Source organism: Odocoileus virginianus, chromosome 5, assembly GCF_023699985.2.
Source record: "Odocoileus virginianus isolate 20LAN1187 ecotype Illinois chromosome 5, Ovbor_1.2, whole genome shotgun sequence".
NCBI lineage: Eukaryota > Metazoa > Chordata > Mammalia > Artiodactyla > Cervidae > Odocoileus > Odocoileus virginianus.
In genome coordinates, this window is record NC_069678.1 from 42,312,480 (window position 1) to 42,332,768 (window position 20,289).

At 37.4% G+C, this 20,289-nt stretch overlaps 1 protein-coding gene across 1 annotated transcript in view; it reads right to left on the reverse strand.

Moving 5' to 3' along the window:
• The window catches only part of SPATA1 (spermatogenesis associated 1), a 71,666-nt gene that overhangs the window by 39,689 nt on the left and 11,688 nt on the right, over positions 1–20,289 (reverse strand). Inside the window, 3 exon segments of the mRNA XM_020891293.2 lie at positions 9,944–10,175; positions 10,268–10,321; positions 20,036–20,153. Coding sequence (XP_020746952.2) covers positions 9,944–10,175; positions 10,268–10,321; positions 20,036–20,153 — 404 coding nt within the window.

Consider the following 20,289-nt stretch of genomic DNA (forward strand, 5'->3'; position numbering starts at 1 on the left):
AATAATAGTAGGAGACTTTAATACCCCACTCACAACTATGGATAGATCAACTAAACAGAAAATTAACAAGGAAACACAAACTTTAAAGGACACAATGGACCAGCTAGACCTAATTGACATCTATAGGACGTTTCACCCCAAAACAATCAACTTCACCTTTTTCTCAAGTGAACACGGAACCTTCTCCAGAATAGATCACATCCTGGGCCATAAATCTAGTCTTGGTAAATTCAAAAAAATTGAAATCATTCCAGTCATCTTTTCTGACCACAGTGCAGTAAGATTAGATCTCAATTACAGGAAAAAAATTATTAAAAATTCAAACATATGGAGGCTAAACAACACACTTCTGAATAACCAACTAATCATAGAAGAAATAAAAAAAGAAATCAAAATATGAATAGAAATGAATGAAAATGAAAACACAACAACCCAAAACCTATGGGACACTGTAAAAGCAGTGCTAAGGGGAAGATTCATAGCATTACAGGCCTACCTCAAGAAACAAGAAAAAAGTCAAATAAATAACCTAACCCTACACCTAAAGCAACTAGAGAAGGAAGAAATGAAGAACCCCAGGGTTAGTAGAAGGAAAGAAATCTTAAAAATTAGGGCAGAAATAAATGCAAAAGAAACTAAAGAGACCATAGCAAAAATCAACAAAGCTAAAAGCTGTTTTTTTGAAAAAATAAACAAAATTGACAAACCATTAGCAAGACTCATTAAGAAACAAAGAGAGAAAAACCAAATTAACAAAATTAGAAACGAAAATGGAGAGATCACAACAGACAACACTGAAATACAAAGGATCATAAGAGACTACTACCAGCAGCTCTATGCCAATAAAATGGACAACTTGGAAGAAATGGACAAATTCTTAGAGAAGTATAACTTTCCAAAACTAAACCAGGAAGAAATAGAAGATCTTAACAAACCCATCACAAGCAAGGAAATCGAAACTGTAATCAGAAATCTTCCAGCAAAAAAAAGCCCAGGACCAGATGGCTTCACAGCTGAATTCTACCAAAAATTTAGAGAAGAGCTAACACCTACCTTACTCAAACTCTTCCAGAAAATTGCAGAAGGTAAACTTCCAAACTCATTCTATGAGGCCACCATCACCCTAATTCCAAAACCAGACAAAGATGTCACAAAAAAAGAAAACTACAGGCCAATATCACTGATGAACATAGATGCAAAAATCCTTAACAAAATTCTATCAAACAGAATCCAACATCATATTAAAAAAATCATACACCACGACCAAGTGGGCTTTATCCCAGGAATGCAAGGATTCTTTAATATCCACAAATCAATCAATGTAATACGCCACATTAACAAATTGAAAGATAGAAACCATATGATTATCTCAATAGATGCAGAAAAAGCCTTTGACAAAATTCAACATCCATTTATGATTAAAACTCTCCAGAAAGCAGGAATAGAAGGAACATACCTCAACATAATAAAAGCTATATATGACAAACCCACAGCAAGCATCACCCTCAATGGTGAAAAATTGAAAGCATTTCCCCTGAAATCAGGAACAAGACAAGGGTGCCCACTCTCACCACTACTATTCAACATAGTTTTGGAAGTGTTGGCCACAGCAATCAGGGCAGAAAAAGAAGTAAAAGAAACCCAGATAGGAAAAGAAGAAGTGAAACTCTCTCTGTTTGCAGATGACATGATCCTCTACATAGAAAACCCTAAAGACTCTACCAGAAAATTACTAGAGCTAATCAATGAATGTGGTAAAGTTGCAGGATATAAAATTAACACACAGAAATCCCTTGCATTCCTATACACTAACAATGAGAAAACAGAAAGAGAAATTAAGGAAACAATACCATTCACCATTGCAACAAAAAAAATAAAATGCTTAGGAGCATATCTACCTAAAGAAACAAAAGACCTATACATAGAAAACTATAAAATGCTGATGAAAGAAATCAAAGAGGACACAAACAGATGGAGAAATATACCGTGTTCATGGATTGGAAGAATCAATATTGTCAAAATGGCTATACTACCCAAAGCAATCTATAGATTCAATGCAATCCCTATCAAACTACCAACAGTATTTTTCACAGAACTAGAACAAATAATTTCACAATTTGTATGGAAATACAAAAAACCTCGAATAGCCAAAGTGACCTTGAGAAAGAAGAATGGAACTGGAGGAATCAACCTGCCTGACTTCAGACTATACTACAAAGCCACAGTCATCAAGACAGTATGGTACTGGCACAAAGACAGAAATATAGATCAATGGAACAGAATAGAAAGCCCAGAGATAAATCCACAAACCTATGGGCACCTTATCTTCGACAGAGGAGGCAAGGATATACAATGGAAAAAAGACAACCTCTTTAACAAGTGGTGCTGGGAAAACTGGTCAACCACCTGTGAAAGAATGAAACTAGAACACTTTCTAACACCATACACAAAAATAAACTCAAAATGGATTAAAGATCTAAATGTAAGACCAGAAACTATAAAACTCCTAGAGGAAAACATAGGCAAAACACTCTCCGACATAAATCACAGCAGGATCCTCTATGACCCACATCCAAGAATATTGGAAATAAAAGCAAAAATAAACAAATGGGACCTAATGAAACTTAAAGGCTTTTGCACAACAAAGGAAACTATAAGTAAGGTGAAAAGACAGCCCTCAGATTGGGAGAAAATAATGGCAAATGAAGCAACAGACAAAGGATTAATCTCAAAAATATACAAGCAACTCCTCCAGCTCAACTCCAGAAAAATAAATGACCCAATCAAAAAATGGGCCAAAGAACTAAACAGACATTTCTCCAAGGAAGACATACAGATGGCAAAAAAACACATGAAAAGATGCTCCACATCACTCATTATCAGAGAAATGCAAATCAAAACCACAATGAGGTACCATTACACGCCAGTCAGGATGGCTGCTATCCAAAAGTCTACAAGCAATAAATGCTGGAGAGGGTGTGGAGAAAAGGGAACCCTCTTACACTGTTGGTGGGAATGCAAATTAGTACAGCCACTATGGAAAACAGTGTGGAGATTTCTTAAAAAGCTGGAAATAGAACTGCCATATGACCCAGCAATCCCACTTCTGGGCATACACACCAAGGAAACCAGATCTGAAAGAGACACGTGTACCCCAGTGTTCATCGCAGCACTGTTTATAATAGCCAGGACATGGAAGCAACCTAGATGCCCATCAGCAGATGAATGGATGAGGAAGCTGTGGTATATATACACCATGGAATATTACTCAGCCATTTAAAAGAATTCATTTGAATCAGTTCTAATGAGATGGATGAAACTGGAGCCCATTATACAGAGCGAAGTAAACCAGAAAGATAAAGACCATTACAGTATACTAACACATATATATGGAATTTAGAAAGATGGTAACGATAACCCTATATGCAAAACAGAAAAAGAGACTCAGATGTATAGAACAGACTTGTGGACTCTGTGGGAGAAGGCGAGGGGGGGATGTTTCAAGAGAACAGCATCGAAACATGTATATTATCTAGAGTGAAACAGATCACCAGCCCAGGTTGGACGCATGAGCCAAGTGCTCGGGCCTGGTGCACTAGGAAGACCCAGAGGGATCGGGTGGAGAGGGAGGTGGGAGGGGGGACCGGGATGGGGAATACATGTAAATCCATGGCTAATTCATTTCAATGTATGACAAAAACCACTGCAGTGTTGTAAAGTAATTAGCCTGCAACTAATAAAAATAAATGGAAAAAAAAAAGAAGTAAAAAACGAAAGAGATAAAATTTTAAGGAATTCTAAAGTCTAATGTGGGCTACCAAGATACTCTGGAATTTCTAGGATCCCCAGACACAAAAGGCAGTTAATACTCATAGCAAGCTCCTTTCCATGTACCTGTATCACACACTCATAAGAAAGACTAGGGGCAGGGCAGGAGACCCAAAAGAGTCATCAGTGATACACAGGTATGAATGTGTGTGAATAAGAAACCCTATCTTTCTTAACACTCTTTTTTCACAAAAAGTGAGAGCCTTAAGCCAATGGGAAAGGAGCACAAAACTCTCCCATCATAGGAATTGGACAACAATCCGCTGGCTCTGGAGGAAGAACAGTAGCAAAAGCCATACACCCTAGAGGAAAAAATAGGTAACTCCTCTTCCACCAATTTCAGGCTTGTAAATTTTTATTATCGAGTAGGGTATAGGAAACTTTCCCACCCCGAGTCTTAGATAAAGCCTAAAGGAAGAATAGAAGCTAAAAGCTGGCAGGGTCATCTTGGGCCCAGGATCACAAACATACAAAGCATTGGTTTACTACTAAATTCTCTCCTAGATTTAAAAAAGTCATTTTCCCTTTATTTTTAATTTCTTTAAAAGATAACACGCAGCAAAAGCAAAAACAATAAAAATGTATCATGGAGTTTGCAGGGGTAAGATGTATAACAACAGTAGCACAAAAGATTTGAGGGAGGGAATAGAAGTATATTACTGTAAGGTTCTTACCCTACATATGAAGTTGTATATAATTGAAAGTATACTTCAAATTAAAGGTCTATATAATGTATATCCTGCAGACACTTCTTCTTAAAGATACAGACAGCAAATATTTCAGGCTAGTAGACCATGGTCTTTGACACAGCTACTCAACTCTGTCATTGCAATGCAAAAACAGTCATTGACAATACGTAAATGAAAGGGCTTGGCTTTGTTCAAGTAAAAGTTTATTTATAAAAAAAATGAGCCAAAGGGCATGGATTTAAATAAACTTTTTTAAAAAAGGTGTTTTCTGACCATCAACCTACAGTAACCACTAAATGCTTTTTAAAATGAGGAATAACTAATGAGCTAATGGTGGAGATAAAGTTGAATCATAAAAAAAAACTACTCAATCAAAAATAAAAGCCAAGGAAAAAACAGAAAACAGATGAGACAAATAGAAAATAAATACTAAAATGGTACATTTAAAACCAACCACATCCATAATTACATTAAATGTAAATGGTCTAAACATGCCTAATATTAATAAAAGGCATAGATGGTCAAACTGGATTAAAAAGTAAGATATAAATATATGCTGTTTATAGGAAACCCATTTTGAATATATAAAGTCAGATAAAACTGAAATAGATATACCATCAAAAACTAATCAAAAGAAAGCTAGAGTGATTGTATTAATATCAGACTAAGTGAATTTCAAATTGAAGCATTACCAGAGATAAAGAGAAACCTTACATAATAACATAGAAGTCAATTTTTTTCAAGAAAACATAACAACACTAAATTGTGCATACATCTCATAACAGAGCTTCAAAATACATAAAACAGAGCTGAAAATGTCAACACTCATCTATAATTTTTAAAACATGCTGACAAAATTTAAGAATTCCTTTCCTCAAAAGAATCTAAAGAGAATAAAAACACAAGCCACAAACTAAAATCTAGAGTGAATTATATAGAAATACACACACATGTATATACACACACACACATACAAATGCTGGAAAAATATCTGTACATATTGTCACCCTGCTTATATAACTTATATGCAAAATACATCATGAGAAATGCTGGGCTGGATGAAGCACAAGTTGGAAACAAGATTGCCGGGAGGAATATCAATAACCTCAGATATGCAGATGACACCACCCTTATGGCTGAAAGCAAAGAAGAACTAAAGAGCTTCTTGATGAAAGTCAAAGAGGAGAGTGAAAAAGTTGGCTTAAAACTCAACATTCAGAAAACTAAGATCATGGCATCTGGTCCCATCACTTCATGGCAAATAGATGGGGAAACAATGGAAACAGTGACAGGCTTTATTTTTGGGGGCTCCAAAATCACTGCAGATGGTGACCGCAGCCATGTAATTAAAACAAGCTTGCTCCTTGGAAAAAAAGCTATGACCAATCTAGAGAGCATATTAAAAAGCAGAGACATTACTTTGCCAACAAAGGTCCATCTAGTCAAAGCTATGGTTTTTCCAGTAGTCATGTATGGATGTGAGAGTTGGACAATAAAGAAGGCTGAGTGCCAAAGAATTGATGCTTTTGAACTGTGGTGCTGAAGAAGACTCTTGAGAGTCCTTTAGACTGCAACGAGATCAAACCAGTCAATCTTAAAGGAAATCAGTCCTGAATATTCATTGGAAGGACTGATGCTGAGGCCAAAACTCCAATACTTTGGCCACTTGATGTGAAGAACTGACTCATTAGAAAAGACCCTGATGCTGGGAAAGATTGAAGGCAGGAAAAGAGGATGACAGAGGATGAGATGGTTGGATGGCGTCACTGACTTAATGGACATGAGTTTGAGCAGGCTGTGGGCGATGGTGAAGGACAGAGAGGCCTGGTGTGCTGCAGTCCATGGAGGTGCAAAGAGTCAGATATGACTGAGCGACTGAACAACAACAGCAAAATGAGTCAATATTTAAGAGAACATAAAATAGGCAAAACACTTGAATGAAGACAAATCCAAATGGCCATGAAACATATGAATAAATGTTTAAGCAAAGAGAATGACTAGAAAAGAGAAACAGAATATATGGAATTAAAAATTCAGTGTAAGGGTTTAATAGCAGAATGGCACCCCACTCCAGTACTCTTGCCTGGAAAATCCCATGGATGGAGGAGCCTGGTAGGCTGTCATCCATGGGGTCACTAAGAGTTGGACATGACTGAGTGACCTCCCTTTCACTGTTCACTTTCATGCATTGGAGAAGGAAATGGCAACCCACTCCAGTGTTCTTTCCTAGAGAATCCCAGGGATGGGGGAGCCTGGTAGACTTCTGTCTATGGGGTCGCACAGAGTCGGACATGACTGAAGCGACAGCAGCAGCAGCAGCAGCAGCAGACATAGCTAAAAAGAGAATTGGTAAGGTAGATTTGGAAGAAAGAGGTGAACAAATTATACAGAATGTAGTCTGACAGCAAGATTATGGTTCAACAGGAACTTTTAGATATTGTTGTTAGGTACAGTCATTTTGGAAAACACATAGAAGTTATTTAGTAAAGTTGAACATGTACATACAATGCTAATTCTAGGTATACTTTTTTGAGATCCTTCTGCACATATGCATTTAGGACTCATGTACAAGAATGTACAAAATAACATATTTGTAATAGCCCCAAACTGGAAACCAGTTGTCTGTCAGCAGAAAAGGTAAATAAATCATGATATGATCATACAATAAAATATTATACAACAGTAAAAAGAAATGAAATAGTATTATACATGACAACATTGTTGAATTTTTCAGTTATAATGTCAAGTAAAAGAAAAAAGTTCCAAATAAAATGCTTTCAATATGATTCTGTCTAAATAAAATTCAAAAGAGACAAAACTAAATTATTATTAAGGAATACACATTCAGGTTGTAATAAAACTATACAAAAAGTAAGAAAATAATTCAAGTAAGTAAAAAAATCAAGTAGGACTTCCCTGGTGGTCACTGGTTTGGAATCCACCAGCCAATGCAGGGGACATGGGTTTGATCCCTGGTCTGGGAAGATTCACATTCCATGAGGCATCTAAGCCTGTGCACAACTACTGAAGCCCACACACCCTAGAGCCAGTGCTCTGTAACAAGAGAAGCCACTGCAATAAGAAGACCATGCACTGTGACTAGAGAGTAAACCCTGCTAACTGCAACTAGAGAAAGCCGCACACAGCAACAAAGACTCAGCACAGCAAAAAATATATAATTTTTAAAAAAATCAGAGTACCCTTTTTATTGGAGAAGGAGGAAGATGTGCCCAGAAAGAGGCACACAAGGTTGGAAAGCTCTTTTAAGAAGCCTAGTGAAATATGCCAGTCAGACAGAGACAAATACTATATGTTATCATTTATATATGGAATCTAAAAAATAAAATAGATGAATATAAGAATAACAAACAAAACACATCCCCTAAGAAACAGCCATTAAACTTCTAAGAAGATAATACGATAAATGCATGATATTGTATTTAGAAAAATGTTGCTTATAGCACCATTCATAATAGCAAGAATATTAAATCAAGGTTATATAAACAAATATACCACAAGAGAATTCTATAATGATATAGATCTATATTTATTGGCATGAAATGTGGGTGACGTTTTCTAAAAGAGGATTTAAAAGAGTTTGTATGTGTTCTCATTTTTCAAAAGTTCAAAAATATTTATATGAACTAAAAAAAAATTGGAAGAATATACACCAAAATACTAACAGATACTAACAGCTATGGGCTTCCCTTGTGGCTCAGCTGGTAAAGAATCTGCCTGCAGTGTGGGAGATCTGGGTTCGATCCCTGGGTGGGAAGATCCCCTGTAGAAGGGAAAGACTACCCACTCCAGTATTCTGGCTTGGAGAATTCCATGGACTATATAGACCATGGAGTTGCAAAAAGTCAGACACAACTGAGCAGTTTTCACTTTCACTTTACAACAGCTATCTCTGGATGGTGAAATTATTGTTAATCCTTATTTTCTTCCTAATAGTTATTGATGTTTCTAGAACTTTTTAAAATGAACATACACTGGGCTCTCAGTTAAATTATAGTTAATTTTTTTGATGTGAAGCACCAAGAAATTAATACTATTTAAAAATTACAATTACACAAAATTCATAAAGATTAAATATTCTCAATCAAATACTTTTTTGGGGTTTTGTGCAAGTAACATAGTTCAGGGACTTGGCCAGTAGCCTAGAGTATAAAATATGATACTACTCATAACTTTATGTAGGGTAATTGCCTACTTCATTAGTTACTTGATCTTGTACTTTTCAGGACTACTGGAATCCCACAATCAACTTTTTTCCTAGGTGTTTCTTCATTTAACCTCTAATTGATACCATGACTGGAAAGCCATATGTAAAACTGCAGGGATATACCTAGATAAAAAAAATAAGGTAAAGACTCTCACTGATCACATCAAATGTGTGCATGCTTAGTTGTTTCTGATTCTTTTGAGAGCCCATGGACTGTAGTAGCCTCAGGCTCCTCTGTCCATGGGATTTTCCAGGCAAGAATACTAGAGTGGGTTGCCATTTCCTCCTCCAGGTGCCTTCCCAATCCAGGGATAGAACCCGTGTCATTTGTGTCTCCTGAATTGGCAGGCGATTCTTTGTCACTGTGCCACTTGGGAAGCCCATATTAAATGTACCTAAGGTTAAGCACACACACACACACAGGAAGGGGCTAAGTTTGGAGTGTCACTAGGCATAGTATAAACTTAGAATGCAGAATGCAATAATTGTTATTATTGAATTGTTATTACTGAAGATGAAGAAAAATGCAACTAATTAAGAATAAGTGTATTTTGCAGCTGTAAAAAGTGTTGTCATTAATTGATGGGGGATTCATTTAATTCATAAATTTTTAGTATATTTGGTTTTCCATCACAATTTATTTGCTGTATGCAGCCAGGTAAAAAAAATCCAACTGACTTATTTCAATAGATTCTTAGAGTGTAGTACCAGCTTAATTTATATGTTTATAAGTTTAACTTTGATTTTTTAAAAACCTACCACTTTTTGAGAACTAAACTACCAGTAAGTTGGTATGTGTAATCATAAAAAATTTTTTAGTCTTTGAAATACAAATGTCTCCCAATATTAAAGTTATTTTGCTTTGGCCTGATACTGTTTGCCTGGATAAGATACTTCTGAACTTACAACAATAAGGTTTTATGTAACAATCACTTCCCTTCTCTTCTCCTTTAGCCTTAACTTTATCTGAAACTATTATAAAAGGTGGTAGACTTTGTGTTGTATTTTGATTTTATTTTTATTTTAGCAGAGTATTTAGTCTTTTTTTCTCCCAACTCATAAAACTATTTTTAGAAATCCCCAAATTGAATTGGAGCTTTCCTATTATATTGTCTGTATTTGTAAGGCTAGATTTGCCCAGAGTTTGCCCAGACTTGACTATTAAAATGTACTATAACAACTTCATTCCAGTTGAAATCACCTTTTTCCTGATTCTTGTCAAGAAGTTCTTTCAAAGCATTTTCTAAAAAACTGAAATCTGTTCCAGGTTCTTCCTTTGACGGAGTTATACTAAGTGGTCTGTGTATTATTCTGTCAGGCTCAGCAACACCATTATTAGTCTGCTGTTTATCTAAAGAAACTGTTGCTGATGCTGAATAAATATTTCCTAAATGATCCATTATAGGAAGCAAATATAATTCTGGTTGAAGAGCCTAAAACATACAGGAAATTTAAAAATTAGTTTATACTTTAAAAAGCAATAAGTTAAAAAATTGGCATAAGTTTAAAATGTCAAATTACACACATATGGAGGAACAAATGATTTGAGTTTCAGTTCTGATTCTTGTTTTGTCTTCACCTACAAACAAATGAAAAAATAATTAAAGCTTTTGTAGCATTTTACAGTTACTTTTAACCTCACTTTTTTGCAGAAGGCATATATCTGTGATATAAAAATCACATCAAATAGTTGGTACTAAAGCTGGTAACTGAGCTAGATTCTAGAAAAGGTAGAATATATCCTACTTGTATTCAGTGTACTAAATATAATAGAAACTCTATGTTATTTAACAACAGTAATTATGGCTCTCACTTGCATGGACTTACTATGTGCCAGGTACATATGTACAATGCTTTACACTTACATACAAAGCTCAGTTAATCCTCACAGTTCCATGTGATAGGCATACATATTGTCTGTAGTTCACAGATGAGACTGAGGCAAAGAGAGGTTAAGTATCTTGCCTAAGATTTTAGAAATAGGAAGTTTCCAAGTTGGGATGCAAAACCAGGTAATCTAGTTCCAGAATCCAACTTTGTAAACCTTACTTCCTAAACGTTAGACCAACAGAGTTAATTTGTTACTTGTTTATTCATTCAACAAGTATGGAGGAAGAAGTGTGTCAGGCAATGTTCTATAGGGTGGGGATACAATGGTAATGTGAAGTCCCTGCTCTCATGTAGCTTATATTCTGCTTGGAGAACAGATGTTAAAATAAACATGATTTAAGGTAGTGATATGTGATTTATGAAAATAAAATGCAGTGATGTAATAGAGAGTAATTCAGAGAAACAACATCTGAAAATTAGGTGGTCAGGGAAGACATTTTGTAAAAAAAAAAAAAGAAAAATAAGGACAATAATTGAGCTGAGAACTGAATTATGAAAAAAAAAAAAAAAAAGCAATCTATTTGAAAATCAGGGAAGTGATTTCCAGGCAGGTACAAAGATGATGAAATAGATGTGAGTTTGGCTTCATGTGAGGACCAAAGGAAGATTTTGTGGCTAAAATGTAGAACCAAGAAGAAAATAGTAGTAGATGAAATCTGAGAGCCAGCCTGTTCATGAGACTCTTCTTATCTCTTGCCTAACCACTGTAAGACTCCTGGTTACAATTCCTGTCTTTGGTTTCTTAAGGCTCTCATCACGTTATCTTCTGCTCAAAATCTACCAAGTGTCAGAAAAAAAAAAATCCAAATTCATTAATCTGGCATTCAAGACCTTCAACCACCTACGTTTACAATTGTCTACTATTCCCTTTCACACAGTCAATGCTCCAGTAAAAACTGAACCACTCACTTTTCTGTAGTTGCCTGCTTTGCCACTTCCGTGCTCATTCTGTTTTCTCTACTCAGAAAGCTTCTGCTACCCAACATTTTTGCAAGATCAAATCAAGATCAAGATCTGTCAAAATCCAAACTGATGATCACTTCTTTCCTAAAGTTCTCCATTTCACCTGTTCTCTTTCTGGAAGGAGTCTCTTTTTCTTCTAAATATACAGAATCAGTTCAGTTCAGTTCAGTCGCTTGTGTCCCACTCTTTGCAACCCCACGGACTGCAGCACGCCAGACCTCCCTGTCCATCACCAACTTCAAGTTTATTCAAACTCATGTCCATTAAGTTGGTGATGCCATCCAACCATCTCATCCTATGTTGTCCCCATCTACTCCCACCTTCAATCTTTCCCAGCATCAGGGTCTTTTCAGATGAGTCACTTTGCATTAGGTGACCAAAGTATTGGAGTGTCAGCTTCAGCATCAGTCCTTCCAATGAATATTCAGGACTGATCTAGGGCTTCCATGGTGGCTCAGATGTTAAAGCATCTGCCTGCAATGCGGGAGAGACCCAGGTTTGATCCCTGGATTAGGAAGATCCCCTGGAGAAGGAAATGGCAACCCACTCCAGTATTCTTCCCTGCAGAATTCCATGGACAGAGGATCCTGGTGAGCTACAGTCATGGGGCTGCAAAGAGTCGGACATGACTGAGCGATTTCACTTTCTTTTTCTTTCTTTCTTTTTTCCTTTAAGATGGACTGGTTGGATCACCTTGCAGTCCAAGGGGCTCTCAAGAATCATCTTCAACACCACAGTTCAAAAGCATCAATTCGTTGGGACTCAACTTTCTTTAAGATCCAACTCTCACATCCATACATGACTACTGGAAAAACCACAGCTTTGACTGGATGGACCTTTGTTGGCAAAGTAACGTCTCTGCTTTTTAATATGCTGTCTAGGTTGGTAATAGCTTTTCTTCCAAGGAGCAAGTGTCTTTTTAATTTCACGGCTGCAGTCACCATCTGCAGTGATTTTGGAGCCCCCCAAAAATAAAGTCTGTCACTGTTTCCACTGTTTCTCCATCTATTTGCCATGAAGTGATGGGACTAGATGCCATGATCTTAGTTTTCTGAGTATGAGTTTTATGCCAACTTTTTTACTCTCCTCTTTCACTTTCATCAAGACGCTCTTTAGTTCCTCTTTGCTTTCTGCCATAAGGGTCGTGTCATCTGTATATCTGAGGTTTTTTATATTTCTCCCAGCTTGTGATTTCAGCTTCTGCTTCATCTAGCTCAGCATTTCTCATGATGTACTCTGCATATAAGTTAAATAAGCAAGGTGAATATATACAGCCTTGACGTACTCCTTTCCTGATTTGGAACCAGTCTGTTATTCCATGTTCACTTCTAACTGTTGCTTCTACCTGCATACGATTTTCTCAAGGGGCAAGTCAGGTGGTCTGGTATTCCCATCTCTAAGAATTTTCCACAGTTTATTGTGATCCACACAGTCAAAGGCTTTGGCAGAGTCAGTAAAGCAGATGTTTTTCTGGAAGTCTCTTGCTTCTAGAGTTTCCCAAGAGAACATACTGGTCATAACAAACACCCTCTTCCAGCAACACAAGAGAAGACTACACATGGACATCACCAGATGGTCAATACTGAAAACAGATTGATCATATTCTTTGCAGCCAAAGATGGAGAAGCTCTCTATAGTCAGCAAAAGCAAGACTGGGAGCTGACTGTGGCTCAGATCATGAACTCCTTATTGCCAAATTCAGATTGAAATTGAAGAAAGTAGGGAAAACCACTAGAGCATTCAGGTATGACCTAAACAAAATCCCTTACGATTATACAGTGGAAGTGAGAGATAGATTCAAGGGATTAGATCTGATAGACAGCCTGAAGAACTATGGACGGAGGTTCATGACATTATACAGGAGGCAGGGATCAAGACTATCCCCAAGAAAAAGAAATGCAAAAAGGCAAAATGGTTGTCTGAGGAGGCTTCACAAATAGCTGAGAAAAGAAGTTAAGGCAAAGGAGAAAAGAAAAGATATACACATCTGAATGCAGAGTTCCAAAGAAGAGCAAGGAAAGATAAGATAGCCTTCCTCAGTGATCAATGCAAACAGAGGAAAACAAAAGAATGGGAAAGACTAGAGATCTCTTTAAGAAAATTAGAGACACCAAGGGAACATTTCATGCAAAGATGGGCACAATAAAGGACAGAAATGGTATAGACCTAACAGAAGCAGAAGGTATTAAGAAGAGGGGGCAAGAATACACAGAAGAACTATACAAAAAAGATCTTCATGACCCAGATAATCATGATGGTGTGGTCACTCACCTAGAGCTGGACATCCTGGAATGAGAAGTCAGTGGGCCTTAGGAAGCATCACTATGAACAAAGCTAGTGGAGGTGATGAAATTAAAGTTGAGTTATTTCAAATCCTAAAAGATGATGCTGTGAAAGCGCTGCACTCAATATGCCAGGAAATTTGGAAAACTCAGCAGTGGCCACAGGACTGGGAAAGATCAGTTTCATTCCAATCCCAAAGAAAGGCAATGCCAGAGAATGCTCAAACTACCTCACATTTGCATTCATCTCAGACACTAGGAAAATAATGCTCAAAATTCTCCAAGCCAGGCCTCAATAGTATGTGAACCGTGAACTTCCAGATGTTCAAGCTGGACTTAGAAAAGGCAGAGGAACCAGAGATCAAATTGTCAACATCCGTTGGATCATTGAAATATACAGAATATGCTGTTTTAATTATTTCTATATTTTATCTTCACCACTAAACTGAATATTCGTTAAGGGAAAAATCTATGTCCAATTCTTTTTTTCTCTCATTTTGTATACAGAAAAACATCAATAATTATTTGTTGAAAACAATAAATTATTAGAAACATTTTAGAACTTGATTTTAATTACTGTGAAATCACTTCTAATTTAGAATTCTGTGGCTGATATTTAGTAATTTACATATCATGAAAAAGAACAAACATTTATGGGAGTAATTCTTTTTCTTCTGAGATTCAGTTCAACTCAGTTCAGTCGCTCAGTCATTTCCGACTCTTTGCGACCCCATGAATTGCAGCATGCCAGGCCTCCCTGTCCATCACCAACTCCCAGAGTGTACTCAAACTCATGCCCATCGGTGATGCCATCCAGCCATCTCATGCTCTGTCATCCCCTTCTCCTCCTGCCCTCAATCCCTCCCAGCATCAGGGTCTTTTCCAATGAGTCAACTCTTCACATCAGGTGGCCAAAGTATTGGAGTTTCAGCTTCAGCATCAGTCCTTCCAATGAACACCCAGGACTGATCTCCTTTAGGATGGACTGATTGGATTTCCTTGTAGTCCAAGGGACTCTCAAGAGTCTTCTCCAACACCATAGTTCAGAAGCATCAATTTTTCAGCGCTCAGCGTTCTTCACAGTCCAACTCTCACATCCATACATGACCACTGGGAAAACCATAGCCTTGACCAGATGGACCTTTGTTGGCAAAGTAATGTCTCTGCTTTTCAATATGCTGTCTAGGTTGGTCATAACTTTCCTTCCAAGGAGTAAGCGTCTTAATTTCATGGCTGCAGTCACCATCTACAGTGATTTTGGAGCCCCAAAAAATAAAGTCTGACACTGTTTCTACTGTCTCCCCATCTATTTCCCATGAAGTGATGGGACCAGATGCCATGATCTTAGTTTTCTGAATGTTGAGTTTTAAGCCAACTTTTTCACTCTCCTCTTTCACTATCATCAAGAGGCTTTTTGATTCCTCTTCACTTTCTGCCATAAGGGTGGTGCCATCTGCATATCTGAGGTTATTGATATTTCTCCCAGCAATCTTTATTCCAGCTTGTGCTTCATCCAGCCCAGCGTTTCTCATGATGTACTCTGCATAGAAGTTAAATAAGCATGGTGACAACATACAGCCTTGACGTACTCCTGTCCCTATTTGGAACCAGTCTGTTGTTCCATGTCCAGTTCTAGCTGTTGCTTCCTGACCTGCATATAGGTTTCCCAAGAGGCAGGTCAGGTGGTCTGGTATTCCCATCTCTTTCAGAATTTTCCACAGTTTATTGTGATCCACACAGTGGAAGGCTTTAGCATAGTCAATAAAACAGAAATAGATGTTTTTCTGGAACTCTCTTACTTTTTCGATGATCCAGAGGATGTTGGCAATTTGATCTCTGGTTCCTCTGCCTTTTCTAAGACCAGCTTGAACATCTGGAAGTTCTCGGTTCACGTATTGCTGAAGCCTGGCTTGGAGAATTTTGAGCATTACTTTACTAGCATGTGAGATGAGTGCAATTGTGTGGTAGTTTGAGCATTCTTTGGGATTGCCTTTCTTAGGGATTGGAATGGAAACTGACCTTTTCCAGTCCTGTGGCCACTGCTGAGTTTTCCAAATTTGCTGGCATATTGAGTGCAGCGCTTTCACAGCATCATCTTTCAGGATTTGAAATAGTTCAACTGGAATTCCATCACATCCGCTAGCTTTGTTCGTAGTGATGCTTTCTAAGGCCCACCTGACTTCACATTCCAGGATGTCTGGCTCTAGGTGAGTGACCACACCATTGTGATTATCTGGGTCATGAAGATCTTTTTTTACAGTTCTTCTGTGTATTCTTGCCACCTCTTCTTAGTATCTTCTGCTCTGTTAGGTCCACACCATTTCTGTCCTTTATCGAACCCATCTTTGCATGAAATGTTCCCGTGGTATATCTAATTTTCTTGAAGAGATCTCTAGTCTTTCCCATTCTGTTGTTTTCCTCTATTTCTTTGCATTGATCGCTGAGGAAGGCTTTCTTATCTCTCCTTGCTATTCTTTGGAACTCTGCATTCAAATGGGAATATCTTTCCTTTTCTCCTTTGCTTTTTGCTTCACTTCTTTTTGGGAAACTAACTTAATGATCAGTAAATTAATATTCTGTGTATGGAACAGAACTCTATGACAAAAATGTTCAAATCTAGTAGATAAGCCCAAGAATTCCAATAGCAAATTCCTCTACAGTACTACTTTGGGGGGATGTTTATTTTTTTCCATTATCATTCATTATTTAATTTTTTCAATAAACACTTAAATGCCTCTAAGTGCTAAAAGACTTGTTAGGCACTCGTATATAAAATAGTGACTAAAATAAGGCCTTTGCTCAGAGGGAGCTATAGTCTAGGCAGAGTTAGATGTTAAACAAATAACACATAAGGAAATACATAATAATGATATGTTTAAACTAGAGTAGAATAGGGGTAAATGTCATTTTAGAGTTTCAGTTCAGTTCAGTCATTCAGTCATGCCCAACTCTTTGCGACCCCATGGACTGCAGCACACCAGGCTTCCATGTCCATCACCAACTCCCGAAGCTTATTCAAACTCATGCCCATCACGTTGCTGATGTCATGCAACCATCTCATCCTCTGTCATCCCCTTTTCCTACTGCCTTCAATCTTTCCCAGCATTAGAGTCTTTTCTAAAGAGTCAGTTCTTCACATCAGGTGGCCAAAGTATTGGAGCTTACGCTTCATCATCAGTCCTTCCAATGAATATTCAGGGCTGATTTCCTTTAGGACTGACTGGTTTCATCTCCTTGCAGTCCAAGGGACTCTCAAGAATCTTCTCCAACACCACAGTTCAAAAGCATCGATTCTTCGGTGCTCAGCTTTCTTTATAGTTTAACTCTCACATCCATACATGACTACTGGAAAAACCATAGCTTTGACTAGGTGGACCTTTGTTGGCAAAGTAATGTCTCTGCTTTTAAATATGCTGTCTAAGTTGGTCATAACTTTTCTTCCGAGGAGCAATCATCTTTTAATTTCAAGGCTGCAGTCACCATCTGCAGTGATTTTGGAGTCCAAGAAAATAAAGTCCATCACTGTTTCTATTGTTTCCCCACCTACTTGACATGAAGTGATGGACTGGATGCCATGATCTTCGTTTTTTGAATGCTGAATTTTAAGCCAGCTTTTTCACTGTCCTCTTTCACCATCATCAAGAGGCTCTTTAATTCCTCTTTGGTTTCTGCCATAAGGGTGGTGTTAACATGCGTATCTGAGATTAATGCTACTTCTCCGGGTAATCTTGATTCCCACTTGTGGTTCATCCAGCCCTGCATTTCACATGAAGTACTTAGCATATAAGTTAAATAAGCAGGGTGACAAAATATAGCCTTGACATACTCCTTTCCCAATTTGGAACCAGTCTGTTGTTCCTTGTCTGGTTCTAACTGTTGCTTCTTTACCTGCACACAGATTTCTCAGGAGGCAGGTCAGGTGGTCTGGTACTCCCATCTCTTTCAGAATTTTCCACACTTTGTTGTGATCCACACAGTCAAAGGCTTTAGTGTAGTCAGTGAAACAGAAGTAGATGTCTTTCTGGAATTCTCTTGCTTTTTCGATGATCCAGTGGATGTTGACAATTTTATCTCTGGTTCCTCTGCCTTTTCTAAATCCAGCTTGAACATCTGGAAGTTCTTGGTTCACATACTTGAAGCCTATCTTGGAACATTTTGAGCATTACTTTGCTAATATGTGAGATGAGTGCAACTGTGTGGTAGTTTTAACATTCTTTGGCATTGCCTTTCTTTGGGATTGGAATGAAAACTGACCTTTTCCAGTCATGTTGCCAGTGCTTAATTTTCCATATTTGCTGGTATATTGAGTGCAGCACTTCCACAGCATCATCTTTTAGGATCTGAAATAACTCAGCTGAAATTCCATCACCTCCATTAACTTTGTTCATAGTAATGCTTCTTAAGGCCCACTTGACTTTACACTCCAGGATGTCTGGTGCTGGGTGAGTGATCACACCACCATGGTTATCTCTGTCATTAAGATCATTTTTTGTACAGTTATTTTGTGTATTCTTGCCACCTCTTTTTAATATCTTCTGCTTCTGTTAGGTCCATACCATTTCTGTCCTTTATTGAGCCCATCTTTGCATGAAATGTTCCCTTGGTGTCTCTAATTTTCTTGAAGAGAGCTCTAGTCTCTCCCATCCTATTGTTTTCCTCTGTTTTTTACATTGATCACTTAGGAGGGCTTTCTTATCTCCTCTTGCCATTCTTTGGAACTCTGAATTCAGATGGGTATATCTTTCCTTTTATCCTTTGTTTTCCCTTCTCTTCTTTTCTCAGCTATTTTTAACGCCTCCTCAGACAACCCTTACCTTTTTGTATTTCTTTTTCTTGGGGATGGTTTTGATTACCACCTTCTTACAATGTTATGATCCTCTGTCTATAGTTCTTCAGGCACTCTATCAGATCTAATCCCTTTAATCCATTCACTTCCACTGTATAATCATAAGGGATTTGATTTAGGTCATACCTGAATGGTCTAGTGGTTTTCCCCACTTTCTTCAATTTCAGTCTGAATTTGGTAATAAGGAGTTCATGATCTGAGCCATAGTCATCTCCTGGTCTTGTTTTTGCTGACTGTATAGAGCTTCTCCATCTTTGGCTGCAAAGAACATAATCAATCTGATTTCAGTATTGACTCTCTAGGGATGTCCATGTGTAGTATCATCTCATGTGTTGTTGGAAGAGGGTGTTTGCTATGATCAGTGCGTTCTCTTGTTAAAACTCTGTCAGCCTTTGCCCTGCTTCATTTTGTACTCCAAAGCCAAACTTGCCTGTTACTCTATGTACCTCTTGACTTCCTACTTTTTCACTCCAGTCGCCTATGATGAAAAAGACATCCTTTTTGGGGTGTTAGTTCAATAAGGTTTTGTAAGTCATCATAGAACCATCCAACTTCAGCTCCTTCAGCATTAGTGGTTGGGGGATAGACTTGGTTTGCTGTGATATTAAATTATTTTCCTTGAAAACGAAAAGAGATCATTCTTTTGTTTTTGAGATTGCACCCAAGTATTGCATTTCTGACTCTTTTGTTGACTGTGAGGCCTACTCCATTTCTTCTAAGGGATTCTTGCCCACTTAGAGTTTAAATAGGGAAAATCTTGATTAGAGAAATAAACCTTATATAAATATGAGAAACCAGAAACTTTGAGATCTAATGGTTTGCTGGAATGAGATTTCAGCTAGGAGAACTCTCTATTTAGAAAATCCTGCCACTGAAGTTACAAATAGGAGTGTTCAATTGAGAACAGCTGATTCCTGCCCCATCAAATACAGTATGTTGGAGTCATTCCACATCAAACAAGGCTAGCTGTGGCCTAACAAATGAGAATCCTTTTTTTCCCCCACAAGTGCTCATTTAAAAAGCTTTTAAATGCTATTAAATTTAAAATTTTATTATCACATTTAAAATTTATCTTTCTTTTCTCCCCAAGGAAATTACACACCAAAACCCCCCATATTTTAGTGCACAGTAATATACCAGAAAGGCCCATCTTTTCTTGATGACCTATGTGCTAAATGATATTTACATTTTGTTATGACTGAGATTATATATTGCATAGTATATTAAGGAGTTGAGTTGATAAGCATTTAGGAAAGAAAATTTGTTACTGTATGCTTTTCTTTAATCAAAAGGAAAAATTAAGAAAACTTACTACAGCTAGATTATTTCCAATGCATTTGAGAAATAAAAATTTTTCTGCAATAGCTTCTTCACCAAGGAACTCACTGAGACGCTCCCTCAGGTCTTGTAAAGTTAGGTGAGGAGATACTCTGAAATATCATGACATTGCCTTATAATGTAAAATAAAATAGGTTTCAGCTATAATAAAGATTCAATAGCTTTACTCATTTAACTTAAATCCAAATACTAATTTAATATATCATATATAACTTAATATATTGTGTT